Below are 23,819 nucleotides of genomic sequence, written 5' to 3' on the forward strand. Positions count from 1 at the left end.
TCCAAAACTCCCTATGAATCTGTGTCTCCAAGAAGTCTCAAATCGCCGTCCCACGCTCTGTCATCCTACGCATTCTTCTGGTTATCCTGCTCGCTCACGCTCTCGCTGCCACGAGCCCCTTGGGCCTCGCTGCTCACAACGACGCCGTTGTCCTTAACCACATCAGCGTCCTGCAGCTCGCGGTCAAGGCGCGCCTTCTCCTCGTCGGTCGCGTCAGTGATGTGTACGGCGACCTCGTCTCCAAAATTCTTGCCGATCTCCTCCAGCGACAGACGGGCAGTCTCAGGCCAGAAGAAGTAGATGCACGGCAGGAAGAACGCGCTCCAGCAGATGATGACCAGGTAGTACTTCCAACCCGCCTCGGCGAAGCCAATGGGGGCCGTTTGCAGGAGAATAATCGTCGCTGCGGTCATCATGTGTCAGCCAGCTACCCCGCACCGGAGGGGGCGAAAACCTTACAGGAGAACTGTCCAAACAGCGACCACCCCATCCCGATCGACCTAATCTCTGTGGGGAATATCTCCGACACGTAGAGGTACATGGTCGTGTCGCAGAAAGTGCCTGGCAAAATTCGTGAGCCTTTTGCCGATCATGCGCCCATTCGAGGCTACTCACCCTGCATTGCGAGGTACAGGAACATCATCAGCACCCCGATAGCATTGCCCGCCTTGTTTGTAGTGCCGACATACTCAGCCGTCATGGCCGCGAGGATCGACGTCGTGACGATGATACCCGCGAATCCCGTCATGTACATCTTGCGACGCGAGTTGACCTTGTCGTGTAACCATGCCCCCAACGGGTTGTAGATGATGCCTGCTGTCGTCAGCCATAGGGCCGAAAGCAGCAGCGGCATGTAGCCCGTTTGTCCGAGGTTGGTGTACAGAATGACGGCATAGTTGTTCTGCACCTCTGCATCAGCATTCTGTCAGCACCACCAGAAGAGTCGAAACTTACGATGATGAGCGGTCCTCCAAACTCGGCACCCCACTGCGTCAGGAAGCCGATGATCATGCGCTTGCGGTAGCTCTTCTTCTGGATCACGGCCTTCCAAGGGTTGCCGCCGTACGCTGACAGCTTGTTGGCATCCATGCGAAGCTGCTCCTTGATCTGGAACATTTCCTCCTTCGCCGCCAGGTTGTTCGGGTCCTCGGGGGATCTCCTCAGCTTCCGTAGAACTTCATACGCCTCTTCCATATGACCCTTGGACGCCAACCAGCGCGGCGATCGGGGGACCCAGGGAGAACCCGCGAGCAGGATCACCGGCGGTAGGATCTGGAAGCAGAGCGGGAATCGCCAACTGAACTCAGGAGGAGCAAAGTAGACAGCGAATCCAATCCATCCCGCAAGCATGTATCCAAACACCAGGAAGATGGCGTGGTGACCAACCAGCCAGCCGCGTGAGGCCGGATCAGCCATCTCGGAGAAGTACTAACAACTGTCAGCTTTGTCGCCGGGGGTTCCTGAGTCCTGCTTACCATCGGGCAAACCGTGACCATAGCGCCGACACACATTCCCATGATGAATCTACCCGCTTGGAAAATCCTGGAATAGGAACCGATGTCAGCTCTCTCACATTGGCAGACGTGGTCCAAGCATAACGTACCCAATGCTGGTTGCTCCACCTTGAAGAGCTCCTCCAAGGATACCGAGCAGACAGGCAGCTTGGATGTTACGAATGCGGCCAAAGGCATCGCAAGACCACATAACGATGAGCGTGGCCACCGCTCCGCCAGCGCTGAAGAGGCCATTTGCCGTGGAGATGACGGGCGTTGTTATGCTGGCATAACCAGGCTCTTCACTCTGAGGGAGGTCAAAATACAGGTACCAACCCGGCAGACCGATGGTCGAGCTAATGATGGACGCAGCATAACCGTATGTCTGTTGAGGGACAAGATTAGCACACGAGGATTTCTTTTTCGAAGGAGCCGTACCAGTGAACCGATTGCGATAAAAGCAAAAACGAGCTTGCCGTAGGCACTGGTATGGGACCCAGTCTTCGCCATGGTGATTGCGAGTGACCAGGACTTGTGACAGGAATTTTCTCGGTCCTCGGTTGCTCCTGAAATTTCTTGTACGACTCAGAGAGACTTGGAGAATTAACAAGTTAGCGACAGCTAGCTCGGTGGAGGGGAGCTGAACCTGGGTATAAGTCAGCCCTCCCCCAAGCTATACCTTCCTTGAAGGACATGCAGCGAGACCACGCTAGCGTTAGTCAGGCTACTACGGAAGCGGGATTGATCGACTGCAGTGGAGGTGCGAGTGCACCGTGCAACCCTCGTTACCGTCTGGACGCTGGTCAGCATTGGCGCTCGCTTCACACCCGGCAGTCGTTCCACATGCGCCGCACATCCTCATACTGCTATTTGCGCGTCCTGCTATCAATGGCATAGTCATGACCCAGTCTTCCGTCGCACATACAATAGTCCCGTCGGAAAGAGCTCCCGGAGCAATGATGTGCCGTGGCAGTGCTAAAGCATTCAGGCCCCCATGTGGGGTTTGCATAGCGTAGCACACCTCTCCTCACTTGCGCTCCACCCTTGCTTTATCTTGAGCCGCTATCCTATCTCGTTGAATTTGCAATTGAACAAAGGAACTACTGCAGGACAATGGCTGACTCATCAATTCTTCACACTCCATTTGATCAGCTTCCTGACCCGAAGCGCGTTTGGGTTGGGAAGCCCGGGAGCCGCGAGGAAGGCCTGGGAAAGCTGCAGCTGCTGACCCCAGAATGCGTCGCCAAGGCTGCTACATCCGAAATTCGTACGGGAAGGAGGGTAACGCTCAACTGGGACCTCACCAGGCTTGAGCATGCCGCCTTCAATCGCCAGCCTTGCCAACTTAAAATCGTACCGTTGCTTGGGGGCGTGGCTTTCGATGATATTTACACCTTTAACCCCCGTAAGTCCCTTTTCATTTTCGCCTCTGCTTCCATATCCACAGTCAGAAATACTAAAATTGACCACAGAACAAAGCAGTCAATGGGATGGCCTCCGACACTTCTCACAGCCAGTCACCGAAGGCAGCACCGAGCGTGTCTTCTATGGCGGCACCACCAAGGAAGAGATTCTAGACCCTAAGAATGATCGCATCGGCATGCAGCATTGGGGAAAGGCGGGAATTGCTGGTGAGTCACACAGTTCAAAGTGTGCCCAGACACTAACAAGACCACAGGCCGCGGAGTCCTCATTGACTACGTCTCATGGGCTGAGAAAAAAGGCATCAAGTATACCACTTTCTCTCAGCATGAGATCAAGCTGAGCGAGATTCATGAGATCGCCAAAGAGTGCAATATCACCTTCCAGAAAGGTGATATTCTGTTCGTGCGCATCGGCGTGACCAAAGAGTGGGACCAGCTCATGGACGAGTCGGCCAAGAAGGCGTATGCGGCCAATGCAAGTCCGCACCACGCTGGCGTTGAAGGCACCATGGACGTTCTTCGCTGGCTCTGGGACTCGGGCTTCACAGCCATTGCGGGCGATGCAATCAGCTGGGAGGTAGGTCGTTCCAGACTCTCATGGGCAGTACTTGGCAGGCATGCTTATACGGTTTCAGGTTTATCCACCCAAGCCAGGAGGCATCATGATGCACGAGTACATCCTCGCAGGATGGGGCGTTCCAATCGGTACGTTCTAGCCCCCTCTCGACCAGCTGTGATTACGGTCCACTAACAATTTCCTCGCCTCGTTCCTGCAGGTGAGATGTTCGATCTGGAGGAACTTGCAGCCATGTGCAAGCAGCTGAACCGGTGGACCTTCTTCGTCTCGTCGGTCCCACTCAATATGCCTGGTGGAGTCTCCTCGCCGCCGAACGCCATGGCAATCTTTTAGCGAACCCGCAGGGCCTACCGAAAACGTCGAAGCATGTGTTGGCAACATGGTGGGGTCTTCTTCCGTTATTAGGCGCTCATCAGGAGAGGATTGAAGGCAAAGACAGACTATCAGAAAGATCAACTACATCTTCAACCTTCATGAGAACTAGTGGACTCGATCTGCAAGGCGAAGGAAAGGCTAGCGATCCAATGCCAAGATGCTCGGGTGCGGCAGCGGAATGGCAAATCGGGGGGCCACATGCTATAGTACTCCACAAAATAGCTGTGGGTCGAGTCATGAAACACGCAGAGTGTGACGAAGTAGTGCCCATTCACGCGCTAAATTTACCAAAGTGGAAGAGAACGTTGGAAGCGCCACCTCTTATTCTAAAGTGACAGGGACGTACCCGGGACGGGCCACGGGGCACGCGGCCCGGTGCGGCACGGCAGCCACGCAGCTCGCTCGCCGTTGAAATGATTCGGCATGGCAACATCACCCCATTTCCACCCCGCTGGTACCGGCCCCTCAAAAGCCTTTCTTTTTTCACTCACCGCTTCGCGTTAGCCCAACGTGCTCTATGAATATCAGAACCCTCTGCTTTCCGACGGATTGTCGAGCCTTATCCCCCGATTGGCGAGTACCTGCGCCCGAGGGATCGTCGGGCACTCCGGCGCACTGTGTCGCTGGACGTTACTTAACCGACTCTGACCGCCCGGAGCACCGGAGAAGCATACGACGTAACTGTACAGGGAAATCGCTACCAACTAAAGGGAACGTCTGACATGGTTTAATCCTCAAACCACGCCGCAGCAACGGCCGCATTGCCGAACGAGCGCCTTTACGGAGCGTGCGAAGCTGAGAACAGGGAGGCATGGCCACTCTTTCGATCGCAAACATTCCGACCATCGAAAGTCGATCTGGATGGCGATGAACCGGCCTTTGGAGGTTGGAGTATGAAATGCTATAAGGGCAAGGGTTGCTACATATAGCTTGCAATTCCTTGCGATTGTTGGAATGGCGCAAAGTCTGCGTTCGGGATGGATCTCCACCGCCTCACTTCGGCTCTTGTCCCCTTGCCCTAGCTCAGACCAACAGCTTAGTCGCGACACTGCCGCTACTGCACAGCGTAACAAAAGGGTATGAAGTGAGAACTCAATCATGTGTTTGACCGAGAAGCGAGCGAGAACGTGCCAGCACCGACTACCGAGGCTGATGCGTACATGTCTTACGCGGAAATTTCATTTCTTGCAACAACAAACAGATCTGACCTGTCGGATCTTCGAAGAGGCTCAGTCGTCCCCTGCTGAGCCTCATGGATTCTTCTGCGCTAGCCGTTGCAGGCGCCAACGCCCCCGTAATTATGCCAGGGCAATGCAACAATCACTGCACGACTTGTCACTTCGCACCATCTCTCTCTTTTTCTCGGGTCTTAGGTAGTATTAACATCAGGGGTCTGACACGTCCGGCCTGCCTTGGATCAACGCTCGCTTGGCTCTCTCGCGCCGTGGCGACTGGGTTGCATGATTTCTCGCAGCCGGACCGTTAGCCTTGTCAGCCACCCTTGATCGCGGATCCCCCAATCATGCATGGATTTGTAGCTACGTCCTTAGAGCCGGTCCGCGAAAGTCGCAATAGCGGAGGTGATACCACTTGCTACGGCCACTCCGTCCGACTAAGGGAACGCGAAAAGCAATTACTCAGTGGATGGCTCTTAGGCTCATGACCTCTGGAGTAGCGCACCGGAGGCAAAGAAAGGAAAGGAGGGTCCTGAATTTCTGCTCGGGACGTCGGTCCAGCTCCTTCTTAATCTAACAAAGTCCACCCCCAAAGTGCTTCGGGGGCCGGGTTCTCCACTTCCATATTTGCACCCCAATCCTTCAGGCCAAGGACCCTGCTTTTGGGTTGCCGCGCAGAAGGTTGATTAGTGGTTGCTTGTGTCCTTTTTCGCTTTCCTGCATCACCAACCTCCGCCATGGTTGCCCCCGGTTTGACTCCGCCGGATGGCGAGGTCTCGGACTTCAGCGTCACGACCAGCTCGGTCAAGAGCGCTGCGCTGGCCGTTGACATTGTCGGCATAGTGTTGACAACTGCTTTGGTCGCTTTGCGATTCACCGCAAGACAACTTGTCTCCGGAAGAGTCGTTGCGCTCGATGACAGTGAGTTGTAACCCCCGAGAGGCATACCCGGCAACAAACTAAATTTTGACAGTCTGCTGCATGATTGCCTACGTACGCTACCAAGTCTTCTTTTGAGAACCGAGCTGATTTGTTTTTCTGCAGGTTGGGTTCATAGGATACTGCACAATTAGCTTGATCAGTAAGTGATTCAGCGAATCCCGTACGACCCAACACGTTGCTGATATCGTTGCAGTGATACGACATGGCGGTGGAATACATCAGTGGGATGTTCCTGAGACGGAAGTCATTCCATTCTTCCAGGTAAGCCCTAAAATCATCGTGAAATGGGTTGTGTGGGGTCACGTGGTGGGTGGGATATCAATTTCCTCAACACCAACCACCAACCTCGACATGGAATTTTTGCATCACAAACTTACATGCAGCAGTCCGTCTTTGCCACGCAGATTGTATACGGACCAACTGTGTTTGCTACGAAGGCATCTATCCTATTTTTCCTCACCCGGGTCTTCCAGCCATTCGAGCGCTACTGCCGCTTCATCTACGGCTTCACGGCGATGTTGGGCATCTACTACAGCCTCATGCTGTTCCTCAAGATCTTTATCTGCCGTCCTATCCATCTGTTTTGGGCTCCTGGATCGTCCGATGGCGAGTGCTTCGACCAGCGCGCTCTGATCCTTGCCGACAACATTATCAGTCTGATCTCCGACATAGCCGTCCTCGTCATTCCGTGTCCTTTGGCAGGCGGCCTCAAAGTCGGTATCAAGGCCAAACTGCGCATCGCAGCCGTCTTCGGCGTCGGCGGGTTCGCATGCGTCTGCACCTTCATCCGACTCATCGACATCATCAAGATGGGCGGCAGCCCGGATGCTACGTACTCGTTCACGCTGATCAACCTCTGGGGGTAAGTGCAGATTACAATCTCCTGCTTGCTTTCGTGCTTGTTTCCCTCCGTCTGTCCCAAGTTGTGATCTGGCGACTAACCACCAACCACCCTCCAGCATCGCCGAGGTTGGCATCGGCATCGTCTGCGCCTGCTTCCCCGTCATGCCCGCCTTCTGGAAATACCTACACAAGCAGCACCCGTCTCAGATGACCAGCAGCTACCAACGCAGCGGCGGGCGCTCATACGGACACCGCAGCGGGCACCGCAGCGTCAGCGGCATCGAGCTCAAGAAATCGCACCACTCGCGCACCATCACCGAGCAGCGTAGCAGCGTCAGCATGGGCGGCAAGCACACTTTGAACGGGTCCGATGAGAACATGTTGATACCGCATGACGGCAAGATCACAGTGAGCGTGCGCGGAGGCGAGGATCTGGAGATGGGCAAGGCCGAACACTTGGCCGACAATGGGCAACATCTGCCGAGCCTGACCTCTAGAGGTAAGAGCAGCTATGATGATCAGGGGATCGTGCGCACCGTGGAGGTGCAGATGATGAGAGAGCCGAAATGAGAACCCCGAGTTCTTAGTTGGGATGGAATATATACCTGGGAGGCAACATGATTTCCGGTTTCGTTTGTTACCCTTCTCTTTTGGGATCTTTTCTTTATTTTGATGGGCAGAAATACACGAGTATTAATAGGTCGTGCTATAAGCTAAAAACACAAAAAAAGGGAAAGACCTTCATAAACCACCCAAAAAGAAAACCCCGCAAGTTCGCGTATTCTCGTCCCTCGCCTGATTAAGGCCCTCGAAACCAACTACCGGACGATCCGCACAGCATAAGGCCCACGATCATCATCCCGTATTCCCCCTCTCGTTCCCACTCCCCCGGTCCAATGATCAACCGCCAATCCTCACTCACTCAAAGCGCATCAAACGCCTTCACCGCCTCCACCGCCGTCTTATGCGCGCTCGCCGGATTCGCCCCCGTCACAACGCGCCCATCCGTAACCGCAAACGCGTCCCAGGGCCCGGGCGGGCTCACGTACGTCGCGCCTGCAGCCGCGGCGCTCGATTCGATGGTCGGCCTGTTCCAGCTCTTGATCGTGTCGAGCACGCCTTCTTCTTCCTCGCCCTTCGTCGTGAAGCCCGTCACCCGCTTGCCGGCGATGATGGGCGCGTTGCCGGATGCGCCGCCCGTCGGGTCGAGGACGCCCGGGAAGATGGCACCGCCGTGGCAGACGGCGGAGAGGATGCCGCTGTTGCTGGCGTAGATGTGCGAGGCGAGGAGTTGTAGGCCCCGTGCGGTGGGGTAGTCGATTAGAGAGGCGTGGCCGGCTGAGGCGAAGAAGAGGCCGTACTGTTGGGGGTGGAAGGAGGGGGGTTGCGTGTTATTGGTTGTGTTGTTGGTGTGGTTTGATAAAGAAGGGGAGAGGAGGAGGAGGGGAGGTGGGAAAAGAAAAAGGGAACCTTACGTCCTTCCAGTGTACATCTGATGGCTTGAGCAACTTGTCGAGCTTGCTGCGGAACTCGCTGTTGTGGTCTTCCCACACTTTGCGGTCTTCGTCCTTTAGCCACTCTTTCTGCTGGCTTAACCAGTCAGGTTGGTAGGTGCCTGTCTCGGAGATAAGGTCGACTTCGAAGCCAGCTTCTTTGAAGACATTGAAGGGGTGCAGGGCCTCGGTGATGAATAGACCTGATGTAGTTTTCTTTTCTTAGATTGAGAATCTAGCATGAAGTATTGCTCATGACATACCGGTTTCCTTCCCATCAGGGTAGAGAGGCGCGTGCGCCGATGTGACTGCGATCAAGGCTTTGCGAGGAGGAGCCATTGCGGTTCACTTGAGTTAATACGCTTTTATAAAAAGCACGAAACCAGGATGAAATTTTGAGTTTTGAACAGAGACAGACCTCTCTTGGTGTCTCGTCCACATGTAGTGGGGTTGTTTTTAAATTCCAAGATCTACCCCGCAGCTAAAGTATAAAAATTCTAGACTCGAATGTAGCCGGACCCTCCGCTGATTTTTAGTGGACATATTGAAGACGCTAACAAGTGAAGGAACCGGATCGGGACACTAAACCTATCCGTTGTTTCGTAAAAGCACAAGGACTCTGTAGCATTAGTTATGGCCAAATCTAAACTTACTACACAGGGCCTCATCAAAATTCCATTGCACTGGAACTACTTGTGCATTCAAGGAAGAAATTCTGGCTACTAACGATGACTTGAAAAGGTTACAATGAGACCGGGCGCGGATGAAAAAGACCATAATGTCAATAAACGTTGAACATGTTTGCTTATCGTTTTTACTGGGCAAATAGACTAACTGTCATACATGAACGACCATCGGAGGTTACTAGCTATTTCATAGGCGATCATGGAGCCTTCAACTCACATCCCTCCGTATGTTAACCACGAGAGCAAAGCTGTGGGCAGCTACAGACACACTGCTGACTGTCTGTTCAAACCAATAGCCACGCTACATACAGAGGGGCTGCAACCGATGGCTAGCTCGAAGAATGGCAGGGCCTTGGAACATAGCGTAAGTATGCCTCGACTCTTCTTTTTTTATATATGACGGAAAAGAACATGTATGGGTATTTGAAGCTATCATACGGATGTGAATGTAGAATTAAAATTTCGACACACACGTCCGGACGATAGCTTCAGCTACCCATGACATGAGCGAAAAACAAATCCACGCTAGCCATCGGCTGCGAGAGTGGACTGTACAGAGAGGTATCGCAGCTGAATGATAGCGTGAGTTCGTTTCCCGCTCAATTAACGGGCAGTTGAATTAATTTGCGTTAGCTTTCCGCTGTAATATCTTGCTGTCTTTGTAGTACTTGGATTCGCAGCCGACAGGTCCAACAGGTCCAAGACATCAATCTTTCGTCACTAATCACATTGGGGGCGAGCAGAAGACAAAAAATAAAAGAAGATAAGGCTTTAATGGCTTGACCGGATATGATCCCGCGCTTACCTTCGTGGAACGTTAACTTGCATGTGGCTTAACACAGCTGAGCGCACCAAATCAGCATGTAGTTCAGCCTTGTGTGTAGATTAGGCAACGACGAAACGTGGCAACTGAGCTGATAAACTGGCAAATGCTCTGATCTATATTTATAGAGTCTCAAGACATGGAGGATTCGGTTGCGCATCATAGATTTCTTGGTTGCATACCCAATATCTTTCGCCATGGATGCCTCTCAAACGGCGGCGGCCTGGCTTTCCTTCACAGTCACGGTCATCGGTTTGGGATCTTTGATCACTCAGGCTAGTATCATTACAGACAAACTCGATCCCTTCAGCGCAATCCGAAATGAGAATTACTTAGGACCATGGGTTACACGACAGCCTCGCAGCAGTCGGTGGGCCTTCGTCAAACCGCCACCAGTCGGCCCAGTTATCACTGCCAACTTGCGTGATGGCTTTTGTGGCCACAGAGTCATCCAAATGTCTCGAGTTCCGCGACAAAACGTCGGCGAGGCCGGTTGGACGGTTCTACTTGGAGTCATGCACCTCGCACCAATACAGTGCACTCAAAAAATCAGTTCCCCGGGTCGGGACGTCGAAAAAGCACTAATGTACGAGCCAGAATACCCAGTCAACTGCATGTTGACCTGGAAAGATGGCGAAACCACAGAGCTTGTCCGCCATGGCTCACTCGCTTGCATATCCATAGACCGTACAACTTTGATCACGCTTCTCTCCGTCACCAATGCGAGGACTATCTTCAGCCACTCCAACGCCGCAGGTTACCGTGCAGCATATGCAGGATACAATGGCGAATGGTATGTGGAGTGGCCGCTTGGCTCTCCTGCTACGGTTCGTTTGACTCCCATGGACCCTATTTTCGCCGGAAAAGATGTTCAGCCACCTTCATACGAGCGAAGGGTAGACCGTTGTGTACAAATGACTACCGGAGTGATCTACGCACCGGCATTCAGATGCGCCTTTCCAGGGCGCAAACCACCGGGCCGCTATGTATTGAAATACATACCAAAAGGCTTCATCGGGGCACACGGAGCGCGCCATTTGTACAACATCATGGGAGGAGTTGCTTACGAAATTGACTACCTCCTGCCTTGCATGCTGGACCCTGAAGACGAGGACCCGCAGGATGCCTTGAAGCTCATTCTACCAAGTCGGGAGGAAGATGAATGCCTTGTCATGTTTGTGCCGATGAAAGAACAGGAACTTCTCGCTCAAGCCATGGATCTTACACCTTGGGCATCTCTCTCTTGGAGTATTCACAGAGGTATGCAGGATATTCTTCTTGCATTCTCTAAGCCAAGGATGGACCGCCATCGTGCTGAGCTGGCCGTCTTCCTTCAGCAGGCTGTCCATGAGAATAAAGAGAAATTTGAGGCCAGAGGTTGGAACCGAGACTTCGTCCATCACAAGATGGCTGACGTAGCCCAGAATGCTGTTGTTTCTGGGAGAGGAAAATCCGCTGATCTGGTGAGGGTGGTCACTGAAATTGTGCAGGTGCAGTATGGACTTACGGCGGAGGAGATGGACGAGACAACTTTCTGGAGGAAAAATGAAAGCGAGCTGGACCAACAAGCTATCGTTGGCCTTACCAAATGTTTCATCTTAGAATGGAGCACCGACATTGACTATCAACTCTATCACAAGCTTCCATTGAAGATGCGTTTTGGCTAAGTGCCTCTTGGACATTTGACGGGTCTGGATGCAAAGGGAATGAAATATTTTTCTTATGTTTAGTGAAACGGAGCACATTTCCTCCCATCTCTAAAACTTGCCTGATTTGGAAAAGCACATTCCGCCGAAGCGGCCCGCATCCGCGAGGACTCGGTTTGCCGAAGTGATCGCGTCTTATCCCGTCGGCGTCTCCGGGGAACCGAATGCGCGTAAAGCTCGGATTCGGAGGGGGAAGAAGGGGCAAAAAAGAATGATCGGTAGGGAACCCACAGACCACTCATCATCTCGCTTGGTACCAGCCGGCGGCTTCCCGCGAGCGCGAGCGCCGCTTAAAAAGAAGATCAAACGGCGGGCTTGCGAAAGGAAAACATCACCCCACCGGATCTTGGGTTGAAAGGGACTGGAGGATCTGTTGGGTTGATCTGCCTTTGTTTCAAGCTTTGATGGTGCCGGGCTCACCAGGACCAACCCTTCCCTCATATTTCCACGGTAATATTGTCCTTGTAGCTGCGCGTTACTGATTTTCATTGGTGCAAAATGCATTGTTTGCTTGCTGTCACGGTGGCTGCAAATCAAACAATCTATTGAAACAAAACGTCCCTCCCCCACCCCACTCATCCCCCACCTCCCGAGGCTTCGGGCCCCGCGATGCTTTCGTGCCTGCCTGATGACATAAGGAAAGCTTCGTTGCAGCCGTCCCCACGTGGACGCGTGGCCGGAGAAACTCCCGCTGTAATGGCGTTGAGGGATAATTCTAAGGGATACGAGGCAGGAATATGGATGTCCCTTACCCGAGCCGGTCGGCTGCGCTAGGAACGGCCAGCGCTTAGCCTAACGGCCCTGCCAAGGGTTTGGAGAAAAAGAAATACTAGGCAGGGGGGAGAGAATGGTGTAGAATGCCAAGGATGTGCAACGGCCTGTTAAGGGAGGTGCTACAGAGAGAGAGAGAGAGAGAGAGAGAGAGAAAGGAGCCGATGATGCTTTTCGTGAAATTTTCATTTTTTCTACAGGACTCTTTGGTCCTCTAATAATCATGGTATACAATGCTCGCTACTCCGGGGGTATTTTCAAAACTCCAAAGCAAATGACAAAACCAATGGCTCCAGAAAATGCAGACCAAGTCGAAGGCTCTCCACTCATGGCACGTGTCGGGACCGGCCCTGCAGTCCCTTGCTTTTTCTTCGTCCCGGCGTCCAGCGCCTATCTGTTCAGACTGTGTATCCATGACGCAAAGTCTCTTGAATGCTCCTTGAAGCCGTATGTGAGGGCGTTCGCGAGCCCGATATACTGCGTCGAGCACTGCATTATCTGCAGCCATTTCCACTGGTGACCCGTAGCTTCCGCTATCCTGTTCACGATTCCCGGCAGCCATAGGACGACGTACATGATCGGGTAGGCGTTGAGCAGCAGCATGCGCCAGATTTCGCGCTCGACAACCTTGCTGTGGCTCTGCTTTCGTCTGTGCGAACTTCCCGTGCCCGAAGCTGGCAATGGTGATGTCGACGCGCGTGGGGCTGGCGTGATGATGGAAAGGCCGGTGTTGACTCCCAGTAGTTTTGCTTGCGTAGGCGGAGGCGCAGTCAATGCTTTTGTTTGCCGTCAGTCTTGAGGTCCTTCCGGGAAAGTTGGATTTCGAATAACATACTTCTCTCGGGAGCAGCCGGGTTTTCTTCATCGATTACCATCAGTCCGCCGCTTGAACTGCCCTTCATGTCGCCTTTCTGCGGCAGAGATGACAAGGCGCTCATATCGTGCAAGTCGCGCCCGTAGTCGTACGAGTAGGTGCGGCTCGTCTCTTGAAGGTACGAGAGGCGTTTCCGCATGTAGATAAAAACGTAGATGTAGATGCAGATGGTGATGATAATAATGGCGAAACGCCAGCCGTGGCCCAGAGCATAGCGGAGGTTTGTCTTCTCGGAAGATATCCAGCACCAATTACCACTGACAGGCTTCATCTGGTGCATCGCAACAGCGGTGGTACCTGCCATTTGTTTAGTGGGATGCGCCGGTGGGGCGATGGGTGGAATTGCTCACTTGTCGCAAGCGGGACGAGCCATATCGATAGGCAGATGAGAATCTTCTTGTCGAAAGAAGCGTAGAGGATGTACGACTTGAGCTTGATGGTGAGGAGCGTCACCAAAGCTATGGCCAATATGGAGAAATCTGCAGCCTTCGGACCGTCAGTCAACAATGCCGCAGTACCGATTGAATGGGAACATGTACCTGAACCGACAGTTGTCCTATCCAGCCGTTGAAGGTGCAGGGACCTCCAGCCGTCAGCACGCCCTTGTGCATGACCCTGATAGTGCCGGAAACGGTATTATTTAGAGAATTGACCCATTCTGCGCGCTACAAGTCAGTTTACGACCCCATTAGAAAAATTGTTAGGCGTACCAGCGAAAGTAAGGTTCAGAACGAGAGCGTAGCGGAAGGACCTCTTGCCCTGGCCGTAGCACATCCACGAGAGGAGCACGCATGTTGTCGCAAAGCATGAAAGGGCGCTGCCCACCAGAGTCGGGATGGCGACTCTGGGGTCGTAACTCATGTCGAAGGCTGGCATCGCAAGGTCCGAAAACTCCGTCTGTCAGGCCAAATGTTCACGGCGGCTGTGGCGTACATATTGTGTGGAGAGATTGGTGAGCCGCGGGCCAGACTTTCGTTCGTCATCTACAGGAGTCACCGGGATGTTCAGCCCTGTCTTGACCGCAGGACCTGAGTAGATTGGCGGGAAACGCCACTTCCATCTTGCACGTAGTTTCAAGGTGCATTCCATCCAGGGGCTTCCTCGGCGTGAAACGGCGCGCGTCGCAAGTCCCGAAGGAAGGGCAGTGTCCACGAGTCAATGCCAGCCAATTAGCGCGCTTACTTTACCTAAATAGACGAAGAGCCTCAACCACGACTCATTGTCCTACAGAAACTATATGAAAGCTGAGCCTCGCTACAAAAACACTCGGATCCCCCCTCCCGACCGGGACGGAGCTGGCGGAAATCATTCGTAAGCTCTTTCCTTCCTCACCGGTAAATCACTTCCAATGAGAGAGGTTTAAAAGATAAAATGCACGTTCAGCCCTGTCCGATCACATCTTCTCCTTTATGCAACGCAGCGTTCTGTTTTTAGACGCACGTTCTTCCAGGGACAATGACCAAAGCCAAGTCTACTTGGCATCTGGCTACCGTCCTTATGGTACTCCTACTGCGCCGCCTCCCACATGACCGGATATTTGCTACACCGCATATCCGGGCACACTTGGTTGCTTGTTCCCGTCGTGTCTTACTACAGACATGGAACCGATGTCCTACACAAACTCCCTTGTTCGCCTCCGTCGTCAGTCATACTTCTGCCGATCCCCTCTTATGTACTCCTGCGGCTCAGCGATTTTCCCCGTCGATTTCTATCCGCTGCAACGCCGTCGGCGAAATATTCGGGCGTAGTATTGCCCAGCTCTTGCTGTTACGTTACCTTAGCTGCGCCACCCGCTGTGGAGCTTGTCGGAGAATTGTGCGGAGGGGACTTTGGAGCTGTCTCAACAAAAGAAAAATGAGTGAAGTTTGAGGTTATGAGCATACCTGCCGGGAGCATTCCAACGCAGATGACAAAAAGGGAAAGATTTACATCCGGCAGATTCCATCATGCCTGTGGACAAGGGACCAGCATGGAACAAGCCGGGAAATCATCTGGAGACAAGGGCGCCGCATAAACTCCCGGGAATGACAGGTAAGCATTCGCCCCCAAACGTGATAGGAAGATGGCATCGTGCTGGCAGTCCGATGGACGAGGCAGTGACGAATCCTTTTTAGATCATGCAACCGTTGAGTATTGTCCGTCAAGTGCTCCAGCGTGTCATAGAGCAGTCATTGACGCCAAATATCCAGCCACTTACCTCATAACAGTATCTCATAGTGTTGAAGCACAAATGAGACGCAGCGCAAATACCCGTCTGTTCCGTCTGGCCACTCCACCTACGGTCCTCCATATTTATTGACTACCCTTGAAATAACGCACAGTTAGATCTAGGCCAAGAAGATCCCAACCAGCGGAGATGTTTCTCAACTTCTTTAGGATACCTCTCGCATTCACAGTAAATGGTAATATACATATGACGAGACACGGACTCAGCTGAACCATAACAAAATCCCGCATCTTTAAACGACAAAGTATGCTACCTCGATCCCGAACACGATCATCCACCAATCATCGTCGACTCTGAAGATGCACGGGGAAAAATGGCAATATGGAACACATCTTCACTACTAGTATCGCTAGCTGCGCGCCGACCACGCAACACTTCCTTCTCCCTGTAACCACGAATTCCACTTTGGCATTTTTGTATCCCAGCCATACGAGCGGCTGTGGGACGAGATGATGACGTCCGCCTACGATGACACGCGCAGAGCACAACTCGCGGCGAACATCCTCCTGGACTAGGAATCTCTAAGGGACTTCTTTCGGGGCAAATGGAGGAGCGTCATATGGTAGTCCCATGCGCTGAAGACGTCAAAGTGTTGTCATCCGGAGGTGTGGAAGCATGGGGAGGTCTGTGCGTGGGTTAGCTGGGGGTGAAGCGCGTCTACGATGATCGGATCGCCGGATATTTGAGGCGTGACGGGAAGGCACATGCGTCGTGTTGGCGGGAGTTTGAGGAGAGGGAGAAGGAGACTGACGGGGGTGTAAATGCGGGGGAGGTGTTGCGGAGTTTGAGGAGACATGGGATCAAGCCGATTGGTGAGAATGAGGAGGAGAGTCAGGAGGCGAAGGCTATTGAGAGTCAGGTACAAGGCCTCACAAACGACAGGCTGAAGACGAAAGGGTGCTACACTGAGGTACAAATAATAAGTATTCTGCTACGAAACGACAACTGAGCATGATTTAGTGCATACAAAGTTCAACAACCTCAAGCCGGATTGGGATTGTTGTGAAATCTTGCACCTCGGGCTTACCAGAAGTGTCAGCGGAGTAGACATATAGTCGGACTTGGTCGTGACAATTTTGTGGTGAGGGATTAGAGTTAACATGCCACATTTACATCTTCAGTTCAAAACAGGGTTCAAGTAGGTAGCCGGTCTTTTGAAGATCCACACCACAGTTCGGAATACCCGTCGTAGACTTCATGAGTAGGAATATCAAGACGGGCCATGTCCCAGTCTCTGGTTGAGTCGTCACCGCATGCCGTTTCGCCTTCTTGCTGCTTAGCGGGCACGAACAGTGTAGAGTGTGTGATAACCAATCCATCCCTGATTCCCAAGAATTCGAGGTCATTCTCATCGACTCGAGAATCGCCGATTGACATACCCAGCTCGGATAGCTTCATGAGGACCAAGAACACATCTGAAGAGACAATAATCTGAGCATCTTCGTCAACAAAACAATCTGCTGATATCAGTGCTGGCAAATGATACAAGAACCATCGTTCTTTAGCACAGCAGCGGTCGGCAACCTCCGAATTCAGCACCTCGGTGTCCCGATATTCAGCCATTGCAATATACTTGAACAGACCGGGGTCAACTTCTCGAAGAACCATTGCCTTCCGGAATTTATCCTCAGGCCTGAAACTCGCGAACTCGAACAGGACATCTCTATGTTCCAATAGCCATGTGGTTGCTCCAATACTCTGGTCATGGTCAAAACGGAACTCCAAATCATGCAGAAGTACCCTTTTCCAGACAAAAAATCTGATTGATAGTCTGCAAGGCCATAATAAAGAAGGCTGGTGCCCCAGCCGTATTGACTCGTTCATGTGTGTTTGCTCGTCTTTCCTGTTTAGATGGCCGCGAAGTTCTCCGAAACCCAACTCCAGACTTTTTTTGAGGATGGATGAATCCTTGAAGGTGACGTGACTCTGCTTTGAAGACATAGTCGCACTTCGAAGAACGCGAAAGAAGAGACATTCGGTCGAAATAGAGTAGTCTGGGCGCAGGTTCCCCGAATCGCGGAGCAGTCCGAGGAGCGCATAGACTTTGTCGCGAAGGTCTGCACAAGCACCACCACCATCCAGTCTTTGCAACAGCTGCAGAATCGTCGTTTGGCGAGGTAGAGGAGTGGACATGTGCGCTATCCGAATCAGCCGCATCGCTACTCCTATTCTGTCCTGTTGCCAGCAATTGTCGCACATTTTGACCAGTTCCTGTATGGGATACCACCTGAAACTGTATTCACCGCAGAGCAGTGTCGCCCTGACTCCCGCAATGATGATCTCTTAGATAATCCACATTCTCTTCCAGTAGTCGCGCATGAGGAGGTCTTGGACTTGGTGAGAGACGGGATGATCTTCAGCATAAAGCTCGGGTTTGATGCCGCTCACCACTCCATGCGGGCCATCTCGAAGGGGACTATTCTCCATCCGTGTGACGGCATTGCATAGCTCTCCGTAATCCCCTTTGGATTGACCCAGCCAGACAAAGACCGTCTTAGCATTACGGTAGATGTTAGCCATCTGCATGACCTGATGGGTCTTTTCGGGAGTGTTTCCCTGGTCAATACAAATGGCGTCAATCCATATCCTGGTGCAGGCTACCGGATGTGAGGATACTGCAGCTTGTAAGAAGAGTAAGAGGTTCTTGCGAACACGGAAAGGTTTGCCGTTCAACAAAATCCAACCGGTAGGTTGCTCTGGACCCCAGGCGTACGAGAGAGCTTGATAATCGAGGTTCTTCTCGTCACAGTTGTGTATTCTGATGGTGCAGTCGACGAAGCCTTCTTTAGACATCCCCTCTATGTCGAGCAGGCGGAATGAGCTTTCGGTCAGATCAAGCGGCTGGTGGTGGAAAACAGTCATGGGGCATTAGAGAATCCATCCCCATTAAGCGTAATTGTTGAAAGAGCTGTGACTCATGAGGCCTCAGGAATCTCAAAATGGCCCTGGGAGACAGGATGAAAAGAAGTCTTGGTCGCCTCCCACTTTGTTGAGAAGTTTTAAGGTCGTGCAAAAGCGGGGAAACATGGAATGTAGCATTGACTTGCCTATAATTTGCTGCACACGAGATCATCCGACCGTGAGAATGGTTCGTGTGTTTGAGTCAGGTGCTAAAGTGGACCTCTGACGCCTAACCCTATCCGTTGGTTTCGGACGGTCGCTGGTGTGGTGGTGTAGTAAATCGAAGCTGAAGTTAGCATCTCACCCGCCCGCGCCCCTTGACTTAGCGAACCTCACACCTGAAGATATGAAAGGAGGTACTTGAAAGAGCACAGAATTTCTGCTACCAGGGCATTACACAAGACAATCCGTTCAATCGTCTACCAAGCGTCATAGGGGTCTTCCTACTCCATCGAAGGTAATGTACAAAACGCCACCCACTCATCTTTTCTTCTACGACAGGAACAAGCTCCCCTCCTTCCTCACCGTTCCCCTCCTCTTCCTCCTGCCCGCAGCACCCGTCTCATCCGGCAGCGGCGGGTAGGGCTGGGTGTGCGTCGCATTGGCGGGGCCCTCGCTCTGATAATCATCCGTGATCCTACTCTTTCCATCCGCAAGCACAAGGTCGTTCAGCACGCGGCGGAAGAACTCAAGGGTGGCCACGGGCTGGTAGTACGGAGTCTCGTGTCCCGCGTCGTAGAGGCGGGTGAAGCTGAAGTTGCCGTACTGGCGCACGACGCCGTACTCGGTGCCGTCAACGAGCAAGGGAGCGTAGCCGGCGGCGCGGAAGTCGGCCGAGTTCTCGTACTCGATGGCCAGCGAGACGGCCTCGCCGCCCAGCCAGTTGCAGATGTAGTCGGCGTCGCCGTACTGCAGCGCCACGCGCACGTTCTGCGCCAGGATCCACTCGAGGTCCTCCTTGAAGTCCGGGAAGACGAAGTCGCCCGTCGACTGGAAGCCCGCGTTGACGTAGCGCGAATTGGTCGTGGTGTAGTTGATGTTGACGCCGAGTGCCTCCTGCGTCGACGCCAGGTTGAGGAAGTCGACAAAGTAGTCGGGCGGTGTGGGATCGTCGTACGGGTGACGAATATCGTAGACGCCGCGACCGCCGTAGATGTAGTAAGGCTCTTCGACCTCGCTGCGGCAGAAGTCGGTTGCATCGCGGCAAATTTGCCAGCTGGGCAAAGTGCTGTTTAGAAAGGGCACGTGTACGAATGGGGTCAGGAGTTTGTGGACTAACCCTTCGTTGGTCTCGCGATCAGCGGCGGCGCAGGCTGCTACCTGGTCGGCGCACCCGCCTTCGCGATAGTACGCGTCCTTCATCTCGCTGTAGATGGTGTCGCTGACGGCCTTGATGCCATACGTATTGTTGACCGCGAATTCGGGGTAGTACGGTGCTTGGATGCCTGATTGAATCTGTGAGTGTGTGTTGAAGTCAAAGGAGAGGATGTACAGACCCTCATCGATGATGCCGTTAATTATGCCAAGAGTGTCCATCTCCAGGGGGTAACCGTCGACAGTTCCATCTTTGATCGCCTGACTTTGCTCGTAGAAATACCTGTAGAAAGTGGGGCCATCTTTTTGAAACAATCAGTTTACGGAACTTCCAATAGAACAATTCAGATCTTACAGTGACCACCGTATGACTCAGTCCAGAGGTTGAACGTCCTGTTCGAGAGATCCGGGTCCAATTTCTCAGAAAGCTCCAAGAATGTCTGGATGAGCTCCCACGCGCCGACAGCTGCGGCGTATGTGGTGTTGGTCGTATCCGGGTCGACAATGGAATAACGGCCGTCTTCCGTCACTTGGGTCGTCTCGTACGAGAAGCCTACTCCGACAGGCTGGGAGAGGTAGAGCATGTTCGACTCCTCGTTCCAGGAATAAGGGTTCCATTGCGTCTTCAAATCCTCGGTGATGTTGCACGGACCGTGCTCTAAAAGACGATCATCAGCATCATCATACCTTCGTGGCCAGAACAGATGAAAAAAGATAATTATGCACATAAAAAACGGTCTGACAATCCTCAACCATAGGAGTATTGCGGTCTGAGAGTCCAGAGAAAAACCAAAGGCATTCATCCCAAACGGGTCTCGCCAGCTCGGTCGAATGTCCCGGCGGGGAGGGATGCTCGCATTTCACCTGGCGCAGAGTCCACCATAACAGAATGGTGACGGATACTCTGCTCCGGGAGTCTCCACAAAAAAAAAAACCCCGTCCCATATGGTATTCCCAAGCTCTTATCGAAAAGAAGATTTTGCTGAAACAGTAAAGAAACCAGCTTACCTTGGAACAACCCAATCAACGAATCCGATCCCGGGCCACCATTAAGCCAACTGCGCAAGCCAAGTCAAAAACCGCATAAACTCCCAAGAGGTATTCGAAACGCTTACAGTGTGAGCTACAATGCCAAGGTCAGCCACTGTTCCCTATACAGAACTCAATTCACAAACACCCCAGCCACCACCCAGCCCCCACCAACAAACAACTCCACTCAATCCCCACACCTCCCATGTCTAACAACCACATGCATAGGAAGAAAAAAAATCAGGATTCAAACTCACCGGCTTCTCCGTCGGGTTCTCTCTGGCCTCGAAGAACCAGTAAAAGACGTTGTACTTTTCGTTGAGCGAGATGTAGCCGGCGTAGTCGTCGACACCCTCGGCCGTCTCGCACACGCCCTGCTTGCCCGGCTGCTTGTACGTGATCTTGGCGCCGCCGGGCGACGTGATCTCCTGCACGCCCGTTGGGTCTGCGGGTACCTGGCGCTTCAGCAGCCCGCGGCGGCCGGCCGGGACGTGCTCGGCGAGGGCCGACGAAGCGACTGCGGCGGCAGCAAACAGCGAGCGGTAGAGCATCGTTTAGGAATGACCCTTAGAAAAACAAAGGGATGCAAGGGAAAACGATGGAGGGGAAACAAAAAGAATAATGTTGTGTTTGGGGGAGAGAATGGCTGGCGCGGTGCGGGTTTGTTTTAAACACCATGTTTGCTGTGCAGGCTACGCGCCTGCCTTGCCGGGATTTACGGCAACATCACGAGGCAATAGGGTAATTCGTTTATGCGGGATGGCTGGGCTGTGCATTAGATGGGGGAAAGTGCCTGGATAGGAAGCTGTGAATGGGCGAGAGCAGGGAAACCGCGCCCCAGAGTCGGGCGCGTTTCGGCGGCTGGGTGTTGGTTTACGGGATAAGCTATCAAATGGCATGGGTGTACGGCGGCTCGTTTGCTGCGCGGCACCTCTTCCGTGACGTCGACGCGAGCCGGACGGATTCCGTTGGAGGCTTGGCGGAGAGGCTGTGAGTTTGCTGTTTAGGCTGTGCATCGTGGCGGGAGAGGTCTTGTATTTGCAGCCAGTGCCTGTTGAAGTTCTGATTATTGTTACCCGAGAGATATGGCGACCCGCATGGCCTCGTGAAGCTTTCGGCGGGCGCCCTTGGTGATAGCTTCGACCGGCTAGATAGAGGAAGTCCAAGACGGTGCCAAGCAGGCCAAGAAAAAGGACCCCGCTCCATCCGCCTCGCTGCCTGCGTGAACGCAAATCTCTGGCGATAGGAACGCCGCTAAGAGCGGAGGTATCGCCTTCCTAATGCAACTTGTTTGAATCATGCCATGATCTCGCGTCAGAAATCCTGTCAATGACTTGACTTTATGTCTCGCTTGACACCGGCCGGCTAAAACCATTGGTTTGAAAGTCGTTGCCTGTTGTTGGTGATTGGTAATCGGCAAGATGCAGCGGCATTGCACAACGGCACGGGTAAAATAGTCTTCGACTTTGACGTGGCCTAGTGTCGATACACCATGGCAAACAATCCAGAGAGCCTTCGTAGCACTGGCTCGGTCCGCGATCGGGTATCCCGCATGGAACCATTGGCGAAGAACAGGTCAGCTGACCTCAAGTCCGACATAGCCGGAAGGTCTGGTAATGCGCTCTTCACACCGGAACACGGCAGTAGCAAGAGCTGTTAATTCGTTGCATCGTCGGCTCGTGCTGGCAATAAACTTGCATAGTGTTGTCATTACCGGAAACTTCTTGAATGCATCCTCGGAGAACGCCAAGCTACTATTCATGCAAGGGCGACCTTGCAGGCTCGATTCTCGGTACAGTGGGCCGCATAATTCTCCTTCCGTTCGAGCGCACGATTTATCGGACCCAAGTTTTGGACATCTCTTGCCGTACACATCCGTTAGGTCCATCGTGCTACGATCCACGTGCACACGCGGCAGCGGCGAGTGGCCGGGTAATCTGAGGAGGGAAAACAGTAAACGGCTTGGTGAAATCGAAGGTGGATCTTCGGAAAAGGTCAGATGTGAAATAAAAGAACCATGTCTGCCTGAGCCGTCAGAGGACTTATCCACATCAAGAGTAACCTGTGTTCAGAGATGGGAATAGAGGAGGCAATGCTTTCAGGTTATGAATTGGAGGAAGGCGAACCGATGGGCAAGAGAATTGCTTCCGAGTAGTTGGGCAGTCAACGTCAACGCAAGCATTACAAAGAGCTCACAGGTTCGAGCCGGAAGAGACAAGAAGGGGTAAGGTCGAAGTAATCACCCAAATATGAAGGTGAGCTGGAGCTCCGTCTCTGCAATCGTAATACCTTTTCGCCATTTCTCTTTCCGTGATTCGTAAGTCACGCGCTGATATAACTAGCAACGTGCTCTAAGCCCTTTTGACAGACCCTGGAAGCTTGCTGTTGTGGTCCCAGCAGAGCTTTCGGGCCTACCATCCACACGTCTCGTAGATTGAGCAGCGCGGAACTCAGCTCATGCTTGGTGCCCAGCATAGGAAGCGCAGCTCAGGCTCTTCGCAGATGTACGGCCCGAGACAGCTCTGCACATGACAGTTGTGAAGCCTTTGACTACCGCATCGTGCAGCATGCGGTGCGGCGTTGCTTCACTGTAACATCAGACCATCGGAAGCTGCACTGTGGCTTCCGCCTGGGCATGTGATGTTGATTGAGCCTTCGGTGAGTGTTTAGGGCACTGGGGAGACCGGAACGATATGCAAGTCAATATACGCAGCAGCCCTGTTCGGTGAAGAGGCCTGGCCTGATTTTGTCGAGACGCATCTCAGCATATGCATGTCAGTGGAGCGACATCTGCATGAAAGGCGCAGCGTGGCAACTTACAAGATCAAGCGTCTGGGCTTCGCCTTTGATCCACTTGGTTCCTTTTTCTGGACTTGAAGCTTGGTGTTCATGCAAGAATGTCTCCAACCTGTCCGCAAGCGCAAGCAAAAAGCCCTGTGCTTGTTTCAGAGATCCCGATCTGCGGCTTAACAGAGGCGCGGGAAATTCGCTTCTCAGGCTGCCGCGCGGCTCATTCCGTGGTGATGTCGTACAAGCATGGGTCATGATGACTCTGCATTGCTTGCTTTTGGTACCGCAATATACCACCTGATGTATAGTTCAGATCCTGAGATAATCCATGAAGCTCAGCTCATAGACTCGAATCGTTAATGCTGTCGACATCAGG

At 52.9% G+C, this 23,819-nt stretch overlaps 7 protein-coding genes across 7 annotated transcripts; 3 read left to right on the forward strand and 4 right to left on the reverse strand.

Annotated features, from left to right (window-relative positions):
• Window positions 1–65: 65 nt before the first annotated feature.
• Window positions 66–2,003, reverse strand: LTHEOB_8638 (MFS sugar transporter; the record flags this gene model as incomplete). The annotated part of the gene is made up of 7 exons (XM_035518137.1): window positions 66–403; window positions 460–561; window positions 616–901; window positions 955–1,428; window positions 1,476–1,542; window positions 1,604–1,878; window positions 1,932–2,003. 7 exons carry the CDS (start codon window positions 2,001–2,003, stop codon window positions 66–68), a joined length of 1,614 nt encoding a protein of 537 aa, XP_035369943.1.
• Window positions 2,004–2,606: 603 nt separating this feature from the next.
• On the forward strand, window positions 2,607–3,827 carry LTHEOB_8639 (Cyclase; the record flags this gene model as incomplete). Its single annotated transcript, XM_035518138.1, has 5 exons — window positions 2,607–2,898; window positions 2,966–3,124; window positions 3,172–3,494; window positions 3,553–3,622; window positions 3,694–3,827. The coding sequence occupies 5 exons, from the start codon at window positions 2,607–2,609 to the stop codon at window positions 3,825–3,827; spliced, it is 978 nt and encodes a 325-aa protein (XP_035369944.1).
• A 1,954-nt stretch (window positions 3,828–5,781) lies between these two features.
• On the forward strand, window positions 5,782–7,399 carry LTHEOB_8640 (Integral membrane protein; the record flags this gene model as incomplete). The annotated part of the gene is made up of 6 exons (XM_035518140.1): window positions 5,782–5,965; window positions 6,018–6,037; window positions 6,089–6,125; window positions 6,180–6,247; window positions 6,373–6,848; window positions 6,946–7,399. The coding sequence occupies 6 exons, from the start codon at window positions 5,782–5,784 to the stop codon at window positions 7,397–7,399; spliced, it is 1,239 nt and encodes a 412-aa protein (XP_035369945.1).
• Window positions 7,400–7,751: 352 nt separating this feature from the next.
• Window positions 7,752–8,661, reverse strand: LTHEOB_8641 (Chaperone protein HSP31; the record flags this gene model as incomplete). Its single annotated transcript, XM_035518141.1, has 3 exons — window positions 7,752–8,189; window positions 8,305–8,525; window positions 8,586–8,661. 3 exons carry the CDS (start codon window positions 8,659–8,661, stop codon window positions 7,752–7,754), a joined length of 735 nt encoding a protein of 244 aa, XP_035369946.1.
• A 2,219-nt stretch (window positions 8,662–10,880) lies between these two features.
• Window positions 10,881–11,498, forward strand: LTHEOB_8642 (uncharacterized protein; the record flags this gene model as incomplete). The annotated part of the gene is made up of 1 exon (XM_035518142.1): window positions 10,881–11,498. The coding sequence occupies one exon, from the start codon at window positions 10,881–10,883 to the stop codon at window positions 11,496–11,498; it is 618 nt and encodes a 205-aa protein (XP_035369947.1).
• Window positions 11,499–12,698: 1,200 nt separating this feature from the next.
• LTHEOB_8643 (Glucose receptor Git3) lies at window positions 12,699–14,043 on the reverse strand (the record flags this gene model as incomplete). Its single annotated transcript, XM_035518143.1, has 5 exons — window positions 12,699–13,084; window positions 13,144–13,479; window positions 13,533–13,668; window positions 13,722–13,840; window positions 13,893–14,043. 5 exons carry the CDS (start codon window positions 14,041–14,043, stop codon window positions 12,699–12,701), a joined length of 1,128 nt encoding a protein of 375 aa, XP_035369948.1.
• Window positions 14,044–18,802: 4,759 nt separating this feature from the next.
• On the reverse strand, window positions 18,803–21,204 carry LTHEOB_8644 (Peptidase s10 serine carboxypeptidase; the record flags this gene model as incomplete). The annotated part of the gene is made up of 6 exons (XM_035518144.1): window positions 18,803–19,538; window positions 19,590–19,926; window positions 19,980–20,282; window positions 20,633–20,682; window positions 20,740–20,747; window positions 20,911–21,204. The coding sequence occupies 6 exons, from the start codon at window positions 21,202–21,204 to the stop codon at window positions 18,803–18,805; spliced, it is 1,728 nt and encodes a 575-aa protein (XP_035369949.1).
• Window positions 21,205–23,819: the final 2,615 nt, after the last annotated feature.

This window comes from Lasiodiplodia theobromae (assembly GCF_012971845.1).
Source record: "Lasiodiplodia theobromae strain AM2As chromosome Unknown scaffold_28, whole genome shotgun sequence".
NCBI lineage: Eukaryota > Fungi > Ascomycota > Dothideomycetes > Botryosphaeriales > Botryosphaeriaceae > Lasiodiplodia > Lasiodiplodia theobromae.